We start from the raw sequence: 13,000 nt of genomic DNA, 5'->3' as shown, positions 1-13,000 counted from the left end.
CGTGCAGCTAGCTAGCCCGCTACCTGCATCACCTTCCAGCCCCGAGTAGACACAACGCAAAAACGACCCTTAAAACTAGAAATGGAACGGTGTCACCTGTCTGTGTCGTGAGCTTCTCTGGCGCCTGATGTCAACGCTTGATTTTACCGGGAAAGCGCAGGACACACAAAGCAGACCTGAGAGCAGCCACGGACGCTGAAGCATGGCGAGCGAGCAGATGACAAACTGATCTCAGAGCAGCAGCCAGAGCGCGTACAAGCGTCACAACATCGCCATGCTGTCGTAGACAATCAACAAGTGCTTCACTCTGAGATATTTTCCAGAACCAAAACAAGCGCTTCACTCTGTTCTTTATTTGCAGATCAGACATGGTATAACACTAAATAACATTAAAATAATACAGATTTCAGTTTGTAAAATACCGAAACGTTAATAGTTTTATGATTAAAAATGTATTTTCTGCCTTAGCTCAAATAAATTATATTTCCTATGACATACATTGCATGTTGACCCACACTAATGTATAATGATAATTTTTGTCATGCTGAATATGAATAATTTATTGCACCGTATGTGCTGCTACAGGTATCTTAAAGGTTTTAGAATATATTCTACTTCACAGCGGTTTCAATTCTGAGCACTCGGGAGCATTATTAAACTCTAAAGAGGCGTGTTTGGTTTGTTTAGAGACTGTGACAGTGAAATAAAGACTGTTGTTGCCATTCATGTGATATGGTTTAGTATGGGATGGATATTTTCTTTAATATCAAGTACGGTATATGCCACACCTCAGGTAGACCCAGAACAAATTGGGTAACTATAGTAATTGTCATGAAATATGATTTAGTTCCATAGAGATGATCCGATGCTGCATTTATTAGAATAAACTAATAACCATTCAGAACCAGGTCAGTACTTTTTCATTTCTAGGTTAAATTGACCCCAGCATGAATATTTTTGACCCAGGTTTATTTGGCCATCGTGACCCATCTGGAAAACATGTCACCTGCTGCTCTCATTGAACCTCTATCTTTATTTGACCTGAGTTCATATTCAAATATTTCTGTGTGGGTGCCAGTTTTTTTATGACATCATGGGGTCAATGAGAGAGTTTCTACTTTTACATCTCACACACGCGCACACACACACGGTGAGGGAGAATACTGAATCGTTAGGTTGAGCTCAGTGCCTCATCGATATAGTATGGTGTGTGTGTGTGAGCGTGTGTGTGAAAGGGCGGAGGATCAAGCCAGAGGGCAGTGGTCTGTTTGGCATAAACAGGCAGGGAGGAAGATGGAGAAGTCCGATGACGGCTGATGAAAGAAACAATTGTGAGTAAATGATCATTGCAATGAGTTGTCCTGATGTTCCGAGGCGGTGAAATGATCAGTTGTCTGTTGTGCAGATCACAGACTTTCAGGATGACAGTCACTTACTCCAGTAAAGTGGCAAACGCCAGCTTCTTCAGTTTCCACCGGCTACTGCTGCGCTGGAGAGGAAGCATCTACAAGTTGCTGTATCGAGAGTTTGCTGTGTTCGCTGGACTCTACACCATCCTGAGCCTTGTGTACAGGTAATGCACATACTTTTGACATTGATCTGCAAGATGGTCACAATGGACAGCAGGAGACAGCGTCACCAATGAACTATTTCAGGGGATATCAGATGTGTATATGAGTGTCAGGCAGTAGAGCATGTAGTGGAGCTCGGTGGAATTGTCAGAGGTCGAGTCCTTCAGTCTTACATGTGTCAGCAGGAAAGAAAGTGAGCACAACTCAGTGGTTATTCTGCTCTTGTCTTGTAGAGTCGCTCTCTCCGATGAACAGAAGAGACTGTTTGAGAAACTCTCCATGTACTGCGACAAGTATGCCGAACAGATCCCTGTCACCTTTGTTCTTGGTAAGTCTGGTGCTTCCGGACCAACCGGAGGAATAGTTTGACTTCAAGTCAAGTCAAGTGATTGCAAGATCATCGCTTACAAAGACCAGCTGTTGCATTTAAAGCACACCAAACAAAAGTAGATAAATAAATCGGAAAAGGAACTCCACAAAACGATGGTGATGGAACCCTTAATGACCATAAGCACTCAGAGAAAGGCTTCTGCAGAGCAACTCATTTCCTACCATTATGTGCTTCTCACGTTGATATCGCGCTACTCCGAAAGCTGCTCCTGCAAGTACTTCAGTCGGCAGTTTTCTTCTTTGGCACCACAGCCACATGGTAGTTGTTTTACAGAATCAATCAGAGTTTACAGAAGATGACGACACATGAATGGCATCGTCATCTGCTGTCTTCTCAGTTCCTTGTCAAGCTATGTTAGGAGGAAACCGACACAAGAACACGACGCAAGGAGTGTTCTACTTTACTCTATTGTTTAGTATTATTTAGTTTACGGAGCTTTCATCCGACCAAACCTGTAACAACCAGAAATGTTGAACAATCCTTCAAAAGACCGCTGGATCCAGATGGCCAAATGGTGATGCAGAACACTAAAATGCATCTGTTCTTTATTTCCTGAACAAAATGAAATCAGTTTTTATTCTGTTAACAGACGGGAAAAAAAATGGTTTGCGGACAAGAAAATGTGATCAGTCCTTGAAGTGAACTTACAGATGATGAAGCAAAACATCAAAATGTGATATAATACAAAGTAGCACAGTGAAAAATAACTGTATGTTTCAATAAACTATAAATTAATCTAAAACAAAGACATTTTGTGAAAATAAACAGTTGACAAGAAAGGAAAAGAGAACTGAATGGACTGGTGAGACGATATCTGTAGCAAGAGGGGAGCACTAAATTCATATCAGCTGCCACCAGGCGCCCAAATCTGCTGTGTTGGTGTTTATACTGATTGTTTACACTGGTGATATCTGTGTCAACATGTTGCAGAGATATAGCTGAATCATCTGCTTCTGTCAGACTCATTTGAAAACCGATAAGCGCCACAGTCACAGTCCTCTGGGAGGTGGGTTTGTAAGTCAGCAGCAGGTGAAACTAAGTAAGAAAAACACATAAAAATGCCACATCATGCCAGAAGAGCGGATGAAAAGTGGGGAGGGAGCAGAGATTCAGTCTGGCGGCTGTTTGACTGTCGCTGGCTGCTAATGGATGGAGATCATTAAAGAGCTAAAAGCAGGACAAGTGCTGAGTGATGTGTTGAGTCGCATACGTCAACAGAGGACAATATACAGCCATCAGCCAGCATCAAGACCCCTGACATGACCGTTCATCTGGCTCTCTTTGTCACATCTGGGCTCACTATTTTCCCGTCAGAATTCCACTCTAAAAGGAAACAATTTGTGATAATTAGCCAAATGGGTCAGAGGAAGTGAAAACGGAGCTTTTGCTCTCTGGAAAAGAAAGGAGGAGTGTGAAGGTTAAACTATATGGGTTGTCGCTCCATTGTTAGATTCTCTTTAACACCAGATGGACGTGTGCGTCACTCACCTCTCATCATGTCTACCTGGATCAGAACCAATCACCTGCCAACAGGTTCCAACAGCACCGCTGAAAATATACGGCAGACAGAGCCTCGCAGGGAAAAGGTGACACACTTGCAAGAGTCAAGTCCACCTTACGTATTTAATGGTTATAGACACCAGGACCTGGAGGACTGGGAATTCAGGAGAAGATGGGAAGCATCTCTGGAGTGTGCTGGTTAGATTTGCTCTCAGGGCGGTTTCACACGGCGGGTTCTGTGAGTTCCATTCGCCCTCTGCTGTGTAAGAAACACACACTTGACACACTCTGACAAATTCTTTACTTCCTCCCACCGAAGGATTTTATGTGACTCTGGTGGTGAATCGATGGTGGAATCAGTTTGTCAACCTGCCCTGGACCGACAGACTCATGTTCCTCATATCCAGGTACATCTGAACTCTCGCAGACTGGTCCACTGTTTCACACTGTTTAGCTTCAGCGTTGCACATATAGATCACTTATTTCATCCCCATCAAGAGGAAGTGTCTCTGGATATATAGAGATGACACAGAGCTGAATTTGACCTGAAGCCTTGTTTTGTGTCTATACAGATACGTGATGGCACAATTACTGTTTTTCACACGTTTGTTTAATTCATTTATATATTTTGGTTTCTTCTGTTTTGCTACGTTTATAATGAAACTATTTTTATTATTACTCACAAATCTGTTTTTAGACATCCTACTAACTTAGTAGGGTTGTACTTTTGTATTGCAATGATCAGCATATAATGTAATTGTTTCTGTACTGTGGTCAGTGGTGGGGAGACTTCAAATACATAAAATAGCAGAATTTCTTAACTACAAACTGCTGTTACTTGTTCGTATTCCAAGTGGCCCAACCACTTTTTCGGTTCATTTTCATCAACTAAAGTTTTGCCCACTATTTTATCATCACATTTTCATAACCATAAAAAGAAACTAATAAAATAATAGTTATTTAAATCATGTTTATTGAAGAGTCTAATCCATAAAATCAAGCTACATACTCTACAGTTACATATTATGTAATGAAGTGAACTCCTCTTTGTGCCTCCAGTAGCAGAAAACTATGGTGGCCTCAGAAGGACAAAAGACTTGCCTCACATAAGACTCAATATTCTGATGAATATTTCTGAATATGTAAGGATTAAATGGCTCATATTGACTAAATGACATTAAATAATCAATTTCATTTGAGCGCTCAGTGAATGTTTCTTCAACTCGTCCTCAAATACTATTTTATCTGGTCAGCCTAACGCCTCCACAGTGGTGGAATTTGTAGGTTTGATTTTTGTCTGACCCTTCATGCTGTACAAAATGGATGCAATGTTTACATCGAAAATATGACGGACCTGGGGCGCACATGACTATGTATGTTTGCTCCCCCAGTTGCGTTCATGGCAAAGACGAATACGGTCGGCTTCTACGACGAACACTTGTACGATATGTCAACCTGACCTCGCTGCTCATATTCCGCTCGGTCAGCACTGCAGTGTGTAAACGTTTCCCGACGATGGACCATGTAGTGGAAGCAGGTGAGCTGCTGCTGTTTGGATCTCTGATCGAAAATCTGTCTGACTTTCAGTCTTTTTGAAATTTACTGAACAAAGACTTATCGCAGAACAATCAAAGCAGGCTGGAGCTGTAACATTATTAGTCACTTACACCGAAGCCGTACAACATGATGAGATGTACATCAAACTCTGCTGCATTTATTAGATTGAAGTTATGAGGAAAGATATCAGGATCATCCTCGCCTCTGTGCGTCGTCACGGTTCCATTATACATTGTTGTTCTCATTTCATTACCCAATCCAGGCTTCATGACCCCAGAGGAGAGGAAGGTGTTTGAGGAAATCAGCTCCCCTCACCTGAAATACTGGATCCCGGTCGTCTGGTTCTCAAATCTGGCATCTAAGGCTCGGCAGGAAGGACGGATCGAGGACAACATCACTTTGCAGAATATCCTGAATGTAAACCTATCAAATTCAGGATCACTGTTCTGTCATGCTAACATTGACTGTATTTTATTCTATTTTTCAGGAGATGAATTTGTTCCGGACCTGGTGTGCCACCCTTTTCGGTTACGACTGGGTGGGCATCCCTCTGGTCTACACTCAGGTCAGCTCCTTTTAATCGGGTTTCCTTGTTAGCTTAACCGGATCAGCCTCCTCATCTCCCACACAGCGAAGGGCTTTACCGCCAGTCTGTCTGCAGGTGGTCACTTTAGCCGTCTACACTTTCTTCTTCGCTTGTCTCATCGGTCGGCAGTTCCTGGACCCTGCTCGGGGTCACCAAGGCCATGACCTTGACATTTACGTGCCAGTTTTCACTCTGCTTCAGTTCTTCTTCTACTCCGGCTGGCTCAAGGTGCGGCACGTTGTTTTCAAGACTGCGACTTCTCTGAGATCTTTTCTTCTGGTCGCTAGGTAGCAGAACAGCTGATCAACCCATTTGGAGAAGATGATGACGACTTCGAAGCAAACTGGATCATTGACAGGAACCTTCAGGTCAGCAGCTGCTTGTTGCTCGGAAGCTTTTAATGAAATCAGTACCAATGTTTTAATCACGTAGTATAATACATGCTTTACTGTTGCCAGTGATGAGATGGCGTTCCTTAGTGACGGATGGAAGCAGAACTCGAAAAGCACTCAACAGTACATTGACCTCAGCCAAGCCGCTTATTTTCACCGTGTTCGCACCCAATATCATTGGCCTCCATTTATTTTATGGTCGTAAATTTCTACCGCTTTGCAAGTGTAGCATGGAAAACTAGTTGCAGCTAACAGCACTCGGAGTGAACCACGTTTATCCCTGATAGGAAGGTAGTTTACTACTTTTACTCAACACCTACAAAATAGTCACATGTGCTTGTAGTTTGGGTCTACAGGTGCATATATATCCAATATCATGCACATGCTCTAATCCTCAGGGAATGGGACATACAACATAAGCACAGATTGAGATCATCTCATAAGGATAGAAATAATCATTTGAAAAGCAATATGATCTGATTTTATATACTAGATGACGGAGTGTGATGCAGTCAGGAATGGGCTTGATGACTTCCATCATTCTCAGGCTACGCAGTGTAGTCGCTGAGATAAGAATAAGATTGTCAAGGGGTTCTTGTCCACACACAAAAAAATGATGTATTGTGGTCTTCTCCCAAAAGTGCACTGATCTCTGTGGCTATTTACAAAAAGTGGAAGAAATGCAGCAAAGAGGCTGCTTACAAAATGTACAGGGAAAAGTTCCACAAAAACAACCGCTTTCCAAAAACAGAAAAACAAACAGCTCACAATTAGTTTTCCAACTCACGGTTTCCGTTCTCTGCCACCATCAAACACCCTCCAAACAATACAATTTCCCCTCCCCTCGACGAATCACATCAGGCATCAAATTCAATTTTGAAATGAAACACAGTTTCAGCGTTTTCATTTATCTTCCTTCACCTGTGGTATCATTACCTTTGCTAGGTTTCTCTCCTGGCTGTGGATGAGATGCACATGAGCCTGCCCCTCTTGACCAAAGACATGTACTGGAATGACAGCGAGGCGCGTCCACCGTACACGCTGGCGGCGGCAGACTACTGCATCCCGTCCTTTCTTGGCTCCACCACAGATATGGGGTACCACTCCTGCACTGAGCACACTGCTGCGCGTGTCTGCTCCATCACAAGGGACAGCTTATCTTCACCATCGCCATTAGACGGGTGGGGCTGTTTTCAACTTGAGTCTTAACTCAATTTTCTGCTTCTGCAGACTCTCCAACATCCTGCAGTTTGATGACAGCGAAGCTCCTCAGCGTCAACAAGAGCCTGCTTTTACTCACAGACAAGAATCGGTAATGTGATATTTCTTTCAACTGCATCTGTCTCAGGCTTTATGTTCACAGCGGTCAGTGATTAAAGTGGCCAGCACACACACTGGTGGCCATTACAAGACTGCTGATGTTGGTCATCAGAATTCTGAACAGCACGCTTCTGTTTATATCATATCTCAAGGTTCTGGGACGAGTCCGGAGACTTCTAAGCGTGCAGGATCCACCCGACCTTCCACTCAAACGCCACATTTTAAAGCGGCACAGCAGCGATGCAGCAGGCAGCTTCTTCCCTGAGTCCAGGTGCAGAATACACTCAGGACGATTGGAAATCCAGAAGCACTTGATCGGGTGTCAAACTCAACACCCGGGGCCCAAATCCGGCCCTCCTAGATGATTTATGTGGGCCACAAATCTTTAGACTGAACTCAATATTGATGATCATATGGTGACACATGAAGATCATCTTGAAGGATAGTTTTTAGTACTACTTTCAAGGCTAGTGTTAACAAAGAAAGAACGAATGCAGAAGCCGATGCAGACGAAATGTCTCCTGTGTTATCGCTGATGGTGGCATTTTGACACACAAATATCACCTCTTGTTGAGATTTTCTGTGAAAGGATTGTCCTCCACAGAACTTCCTTGAGTTTGACCCCTCCTATCTTTGGTAGAGCTTCTCAAGAAGACACTCATGGTCAATTGTTCTACTCTGTTCCATGTAGAAAGTCAGAGGTCACTGTTCCACCCACATCTGTGATCACGACTCCACCTTTCGTGGAGTCCCTCACCACTCTAAGGGAAGTGACCAGCACCCCTTCATCGCCGGACCACTTCACCGACTTCCCGGTCCTCGTAGTCATCCCACCTGTGACTAAGAATACCGGCAACAATCAGGATTCTACTGAAGTGGCAGAACAACCCCAAAACAGCAATGGTGTTGATCTGTTGCCAGCTGAGAAGACCCCTGTTTTGGACAACAGCAGGTAACTGACAGTTTAGTAGCGATCCCTAGCGATCATTTTGTACTGTTGCATTTGGCTGTGTTACCTGAACCTGAGGGCCATCAGAGACCCAATGGGACCACAATGATGGGAGAATTGAATGTTCTCAAAAGGTACCTCACCATTTAGCAAGATGTTCAGGGTTGTTTTTGTGGTTTTGTAGTTGGATTACAAACAAGGCCTCACTGAGTGTCTTAGAAATGACAACATCTGATCATAAATCATGGGGAGAACCCCCTGGAATCTGGAGATCAAAATTGCGCTGGGTTTTCCTGGATGCCTGTTGAGGTCATGAGGAAGGCACTTCATCCCAGATTGGTCTTCACATTTCCTAACAAGGGAAGAACACAGAAGTTGTCAGGTGTAAGTGATCTAATTGTTTCTTTCTCTGTCAGCCCATCTGTATGCACCTCGCCGACCCAGCTGGGTCCTAAAGAGTTTCGATGGACGAACCTCAGCCGGCCCAGAATCCGGCATAGGCGTCGCCAGTTCTCCTTTCAGGTGCACCGCCAGTCCTCCAAAACGTCGGTCCGCAGCCTGCCGAGCCCCAAAGGTTTGGGAAAGCGAAGACGAGGTCTGGCTCGATTCCAAATTCGGGACTGTGATGTGACTACTGATGCTCTTCAACTGCCGGGCTTCAGCTATGAGCAGGACTTCCAGGGCACTGAGGGGATTGAAGACAGCGAAGCATCACAGAGCTCTGACATGAATTCTTAAAGAATTGGAAACTGGAAGCAGAAATAAAGTTTCACCTTTTAATTGAATTCGTCTGAGTGCAAAACAGAGCAGGATTTGAAAAAAGAAAACAAAAAAAAAACATGTACACCAAAGACGATCCTGTGTTATTACAGCTCAATAAAGGCAAACTAGGACACTGATCATTGAACGTCTTCTTGATAAGTCAGACACACACTATGGATTCAGAGTGACAAGAAGAATTCATTGCCACATTTATTTATTATCTTGTGCCTGTGTCGACTACCCAGAGTGACAGACTCTTCAGTGGCTGTATAGTGCGTCATATATTCAGTCATCACTTGGACTGTGGGAGGAAACCTGAGGAAACTCCACAAAGAATGTGCATGCGATCAGAAAGGTTGGTTTTTACTTGAAGTTTATGGTCAAATTGTGTCACTTTTACTAGGAGCATTACCAAAAACATAATTTGTAAATACATACATTTAATATAGCTGTTTCTTCTCTGCTATTAAATCAAAGTCCACATTAGTCTGAGATATATGAAGCGTCCTTTATTTATTTGTTTTTCTGCAGTGAGTACAAATAGCAATCGTGTTGACGGGTAACGGTGCATATATTTATTGGCCATCCTGTAGTTAATGATGAGTTACTGGGTGTACAGCATCAGCAAAACCTATCTGGTTCCGTCCCCTGTCGAAGATGCTGTAGTACTCTGTCAAGAATATGTCACCCAGAATCCACAGCGGGCCATCGGGGGAGATGATGTCCACGGCCTGGAAGCCACTGAAACACAACTCCCTGTCGCCCAGCATCTCCTGAGAGAGAAGCCAAAAGGTAATTTCAAGAAAAGAAAAGATTCCCTTTTTGTCTAGGTACGCACCTTTCTGACGTACTGTTTCGCCGTCAACGTGTACTCAACATGTCCCAGGACAAATGTCACGTGAGGCAGACTGGACAACCTGGCGCAGTCAATCAGATACTGGCACAAAAATCCGAATGATGTCAGCGGATCAGTCAAAAACGAAACTTACGCTGGATATTTGAGTACATACATGCCCTTAATTCCAAGAGAACCAGTGGCATTTTTACCTCGCCGATGTTGGTTGGTGTTGCTCCGATCAGTTGCTGAAGCACGAGGATGTCGTTGGTTGGCCCCGTGATGAGGGAGGTCCCAGTATCAACAATGGCCTGGCAGGTGTGGGGACAGAACGAATTCACTCCCTGCACGGCCACACTGAAATTAAACACCTTCAAAAAATTGCTTCTTACTGGAGCAGCATCCAGGCTGAACAGCAGGCACCTCTGAAATGCCTCTATCAAGAAAGAATTTAGAGGAAAACCGATTCCACGCACCTGTCCAACTTGATCTGCCAGTAAGCTTTGGTAGTGACTGGGATCCAGTTGACTGGTCCGGTGTACAAAGCTTCATCTGTTCCACCCAGCAGGAGCTCTCCCTCTGGAGTTCCATCGATTGACTTCCTGCAAGATTTTCATTATAGAAACAAAGCTGGAGTTGGCTTGGCGTCAGACTTCAATATCTGCTCCAGCGATGGCGGTCCTGGTCATTGATTCATCCACCATACGCCAGAGCTCAGTTTTGGTAAATGACATAATGTTGAAGGAAGCCATCTGCACTGCAAAGAACATTTCTTTAAAAACCCTGCAGCATCCTCGGATGCCAGTTTTTGCAATTCAAAACAATGGGATTCTATGTTTGGCTTGCAACAGTTTACTCAGTGACATCACTCACAGAAAATGAATCCAAGCAGTAGGCACAAGGAACATTTTAGCCCTGCTACGCATGTTGTTTACCCCAGAAACCTCTCTACTGTCTACACTGTCTACTGTCTGCTTGTGTCTGTAAGCACAATATTTCAGACTAAAAAAAAAGTGTGAGTCAAAACAAAATTACTCTTGAAGTTAGTCGTACCCAGGGTGCTCATGTTCCCTAATCCTAAATCACTCGCGACAATGTGACAACAATAACCCAGCTATGGTCTTTTTAGGCAATAACAGACTTTCTTTGGGATGACAGCATCCTACTAGCCTTATTAAAATGATAGAACAGGCTGTTTTTGCAACATTGCGCTCTTGAAATTTAACACCGAATTGTTTTCATATTTACAGGTTTTTTTCAACACACAAATTTGGCTTGGTGAATATGTTGTGCCAGGCTGCTCACTCTGTCCTGTGTCTGTGTTTTACGTTACAGTCCTACATTTATTCTAAGGATATAACTAGATATATGTTTATAATTTCAAGTATCACTGATGTCATTAAAAGTCAACTTCAAATGAGGGACAGCAGGTTGCAGTAATGTTGCTGCATGGCTTTACAACCCAGTAGAAGCCAGGCTAGACAGTCGAGCTCACGCTTCAGCGCAGGTGAGACCACAGTCTACAGATGGTGACCCAGAACACCAAACGTAACCATCGGCCTGTTGTCCCACGTTCAGCATTTTCACTCAGAGCCGTTCATGGCTTCCCGAGTCATTCAGCTCACAGAGAGACAGGTAAAACCGCAGTGAGAGTGTGACCTGAACTGACTCACCTGCTGAGGTAGAAGGAGAAGACAGATTTCTCCACCGCCTTCTGAGCGACCATGTTGTCAAATACAGGGTTTCCCAGGATCTCAGCCAGAGCAGGGTACCCCAGTCCCAGAACCCCGTCGAACCTCGCCATCACGAATGCAGCGCCTGGTTCATACACTGACTCCCCAAATTCCTGATTTAGGGCAGTCAATCCACCCACCTGGTAGAAATTGATTAGAATTAAACCAAAGACAATGGAGCGCACATGAGACAATGTGGCGCAAACAAAGAGCATGCCAAAAGTGAAGAGGGGTGACATGTCAATATTTTTATTACACACTCAAGAATGCTTCCGTCTGAGGCAGGTGCTTTCTGCTGTCCCCGAGTGGTGGTTCTTTGACCCTCCACTCCATAAATTACTGGTTAGTTTAAATATTAACTGACCGATTTACGTCCAGGCTTGGTTTTCACTTCAGCTTCACAAAACTTGTGACAACTGTGTAAACAACCTTGAGAATGTCTCTGCCCATCACTCCCAGCAGGTGTCCTGAGCCATAGTGGATCCCAAAAATCCGACCATCGTGCCGAAATGAAGTGGACGCGAACGCCCTGAACCTCCTGTGCAACGCTGCACACAGGCACACAAACACAAACACACTTCTTATCAAGTCAGGGTCGAGCTGCTCTGACTCAGTAAATACTGATACACAGATCAAGAACTATAAATACCACTCTCATTTGAGCAGTTAAAAGTATACAGATAGATAGATAGATAGATAGAGTAAAGATAGATAGATGTGTGTGCTGTTACCGCAGGCCTGCGTGACACAGTAGGATGAAGGCACCCAGAGGTCCGATGACCCAGTGTCAAACACCACCGAGAAGTTCTGTGCTGGTGTCCCCAGGCTGATCTCGCCATAATACTGGGCCTGACAGATGTGACAAATATCCTCTAAATAAATGTGAATTTGCTTTGGTTTTCGCAGTTAAAAATATGAGATTTTTCTTTGAACCATGAAAAACAGAAGAAGCTGTTGGACATTGCCGACTCACATCCATGAAGTTGTAAATCTTCTCGCTTGTCTGACCTATTCTCAGAGATGGAGTCCCTGGCGGGAAGCACTGTGAGTACCGCTTTTTGAAAGTGTCAGGTCGGTGTTCCTTCAGGAATTCTTCAAGCAGTCCATCAGCCCGCAGTCGAGAGCGGATGGAGGGTCCCCTCCTGAGAGGAACCCTGGAAAGCGACACGCTCTTTTCAAGTGCATGCAAGTTAACAGAATATAGAATACATTCCTGACAGCTTTCCCACTAAAGTGAAGTGAAATGTATTGAGTGTGTCGTCCTACCTGAGCAGTGCAGAGCTGCTCCATGCCCACAGGAGAAGCAGGACGAGTGACTTCATGCTGCTGGTCAGGCTGGCAGAAGTCAAGGGCCTTATGAAGCCCCACTTTTGTCCTGATTGGATCAAACTGAATCACATGTGA

At 44.1% G+C, this 13,000-nt stretch overlaps 2 protein-coding genes across 2 annotated transcripts; one reads left to right on the top strand and one right to left on the bottom strand.

The window, feature by feature from the left end:
• Window positions 1–365: 365 nt before the first annotated feature.
• LOC128758181 (bestrophin-3-like) lies at window positions 366–9,152 on the top strand. Its single transcript, XM_053864078.1, has 14 exons — window positions 366–1,331; window positions 1,391–1,573; window positions 1,805–1,899; window positions 3,782–3,869; window positions 4,854–4,999; window positions 5,282–5,436; window positions 5,507–5,584; window positions 5,681–5,833; window positions 5,893–5,973; window positions 6,943–7,094; window positions 7,228–7,309; window positions 7,470–7,588; window positions 8,009–8,269; window positions 8,683–9,152. Exons 2-14 carry the CDS (start codon window positions 1,422–1,424, stop codon window positions 9,002–9,004), a joined length of 1,884 nt encoding a protein of 627 aa, XP_053720053.1. The 5' UTR covers window positions 366–1,331; window positions 1,391–1,421; the 3' UTR covers window positions 9,005–9,152.
• A 271-nt stretch (window positions 9,153–9,423) lies between these two features.
• On the bottom strand, window positions 9,424–13,000 carry nots (nothepsin). Its single transcript, XM_053864080.1, has 9 exons — window positions 12,863–13,000; window positions 12,570–12,750; window positions 12,328–12,445; window positions 12,026–12,144; window positions 11,537–11,736; window positions 10,340–10,465; window positions 10,076–10,220; window positions 9,867–9,965; window positions 9,424–9,801 (listed from the first exon to the last, which is right to left on the bottom strand). Exons 1-9 carry the CDS (start codon window positions 12,916–12,918, stop codon window positions 9,622–9,624), a joined length of 1,224 nt encoding a protein of 407 aa, XP_053720055.1. The 5' UTR covers window positions 12,919–13,000; the 3' UTR covers window positions 9,424–9,621.

This window comes from Synchiropus splendidus, chromosome 4 (genome assembly GCF_027744825.2).
Source record: "Synchiropus splendidus isolate RoL2022-P1 chromosome 4, RoL_Sspl_1.0, whole genome shotgun sequence".
NCBI lineage: Eukaryota > Metazoa > Chordata > Actinopteri > Syngnathiformes > Callionymidae > Synchiropus > Synchiropus splendidus.
The sequence above is the reverse complement of the archived record's forward strand: the minus strand, read 5'-3'. Positions and strand labels throughout refer to the sequence as shown.

Excerpts from the sequence above, each read along its gene's own strand:
- LOC128758181 (XM_053864078.1), top strand. The coding sequence starts at position 1,422 with ATGACAGTCACTTACTCCAGTAAAGTGGCAAACGCCAGCTTCTTCAGT. Across the intron at positions 3,870-4,853 it reads CTCATGTTCCTCATATCCAG|TTGCGTTCATGGCAAAGACG; the intron begins GTACATCTGAAC and ends TTGCTCCCCCAG. Across the intron at positions 5,437-5,506 it reads CTTTGCAGAATATCCTGAAT|GAGATGAATTTGTTCCGGAC; the intron begins GTAAACCTATCA and ends TCTATTTTTCAG.
- nots (XM_053864080.1), bottom strand. The coding sequence starts at position 12,918 with ATGAAGTCACTCGTCCTGCTTCTCCTGTGGGCATGGAGCAGCTCTGCA. Across the intron at positions 10,221-10,339 it reads TGGCAGATCAAGTTGGACAG|TGTGGCCGTGCAGGGAGTGA; the intron begins GTGCGTGGAATC and ends GTTTAATTTCAG. Across the intron at positions 9,966-10,075 it reads CACCAACCAACATCGGCGAG|TATCTGATTGACTGCGCCAG; the intron begins GTAAAAATGCCA and ends TTTTTGTGCCAG.